At 63.7% G+C, this 1,748-nt stretch overlaps 1 protein-coding gene across 1 annotated transcript in view; it reads left to right on the top strand.

Moving 5' to 3' along the window:
• Positions 1-1,748, top strand: part of LAMA5 (laminin, alpha 5) — a 66,118-nt gene that overhangs the window by 26,545 nt on the left and 37,825 nt on the right. The window contains exons 6-7 of the mRNA XM_010841913.1: positions 654-771; positions 1,560-1,727. Of these exons, the coding sequence (XP_010840215.1) occupies positions 654-771; positions 1,560-1,727 (286 nt within the window). The remainder of the gene's footprint in view (positions 1-653; positions 772-1,559; positions 1,728-1,748) is intronic.

Genomic DNA, 1,748 nt, shown 5'->3' with positions numbered 1-1,748 from the left:
ACCCTCGCTGCCTGCCCCTGTGGCTGGTCAGTGAGTGAAATGTGCAGGTCCTGAGTTGGCTCTGAAGATGATGGGGTCACCAGGATGACTGTGACAGGGGTCCCCATCCCGGGCAGGGGTTTATCGGCCTGCTGTGCAAGGAGGCCAGGCTCCTGGGAGCTTGGGACATCACCTGGCCACCTTCCCAGGCCAGCCACCAGAGCTCTGGGGACAGTGGGATGAGCTTCTGCCATCACTTTGCCCAGCCCCACTGCCTGGGCCCTGTAGACAGGCTGCCTGCGTGTGGGCCCTGTCTGACTTCAGCCCCCATCAGGCTTGTGTGCAGCCTCAGCTGGGGTGGGGCTGGGGAGGGGGTGCGTCTGAGCCCTAAGTCACCCTCAGGCTCAAGAGGGGAGCCCTCCAGAAATGCTGGGTTCTGCTGGTCATCTCTATGTCCCCAGAGCAGGTCTCAGTGGCTCCAGGCTGGCCCGCAAGCCAAGGAGCTGCTCCCTGAGCTAGCTGGCCCTCTTACCTAGGTGTGTCTGGCCCCTGAGGGCAAGCCCACAGATATCCCCTGGAACCTCACCTCACAGGGTGGGGGCAGCCCTCCAGGTGTTTGGGGGCCCCACATGGCATGGAAGGGATCTCAGGGGTGTTCACCCACCATCCGGCAGGTTTTCCACGTGGCCTACGTGCTCATCAAGTTTGCCAATTCCCCTCGGCCAGACCTCTGGGTGCTGGAGCGGTCCACAGACTTTGGCCACACCTACCAGCCCTGGCAGTACTTTGCATGTGAGTCTCCCAGAGTGAGGGGCTGGCAAGGGGGGATACCCTGGGTGAGTGGGCTGCCAGTGCTGTGCTCTCAAGGCCTCTGGATACCAGGCCTGCCCTCACGCCCGGCTTCTAGGTGGGCCGGGCTGTGGGGTGCATATTCCTGAAGGCAGCTGGGGGTTCAGGGCCTTGCGTCCGTGACATGGCACTGCTGGGTCCATCTCCTAGCTCGCTGTGGACTGGCCTTATGCTCCAGCAACTCCCAGGTGGCAGAGGCCACCAACTTAGCTGCCCCATCAGGAGAGCACGGGGGCCCTGCGCCCCTGCTCACTGGTTGGCCCTGCCACGTGCCACCCTGACTAATCATGTCCACATGGCTCCAATTGGGTGGTCCTGGAACTTGTGTCCCCCTCAAGCTCCAAAGCCCAAGAGTGAGTGCAGGGCAACCCTGTGAAGGACAGTCAGGATGGGTGCCCCAAGGCTGGGGTTGGGGAGGGACACACAAGGGGACACTCTGCAGAGAGAATGGCAAAGGCCTGGATGGTCAGCTCACCAAGGGTGGGCAAGTTCAGAGCCTCCCGGCAGGGGCACCCTGGGTCCTGAGGCGCCCTCTGGAGGAAGCTGCGATGTGCTCCACGCTCTGTTCAACAAAACCCTGAGGGTGGGCCGCGATGCTGCATTCCTGTTGATGCTTCCTCCTGGCTGAGGCCATGTGGCTCCGTGAAGACAGGGCGCCCAGGGCAGCAGGGCACTGCCTCCTCCGAGGGCTCCCCCAGAGCGCCGAGCGCTCACCCTCGGCATTTCCGTAGCCTCCAAGAGGGACTGCCTGGAACGGTTCGGGCTGCGGACGCTGGAGCGGATCACGCAGGACGACGATGTCATCTGCAGCACCGAGTACTCCCGGATTGTGCCTCTGGAGAACGGCGAGGTGGGCCGGGCGGGACGGCGTGGGGCATGCGGTCTGGCGGTCAGTGCCGGCACCATGCCCCTGCCTGATC

The sequence above is a fragment of the Bison bison genome, unplaced genomic scaffold (genome assembly GCF_000754665.1).
Source record: "Bison bison bison isolate TAMUID 2011002044 unplaced genomic scaffold, Bison_UMD1.0 scf7180017864167, whole genome shotgun sequence".
Classification (NCBI taxonomy): domain Eukaryota; kingdom Metazoa; phylum Chordata; class Mammalia; order Artiodactyla; family Bovidae; genus Bison; species Bison bison.
The sequence above is the reverse complement of the archived record's forward strand: the minus strand, read 5'-3'. Positions and strand labels throughout refer to the sequence as shown.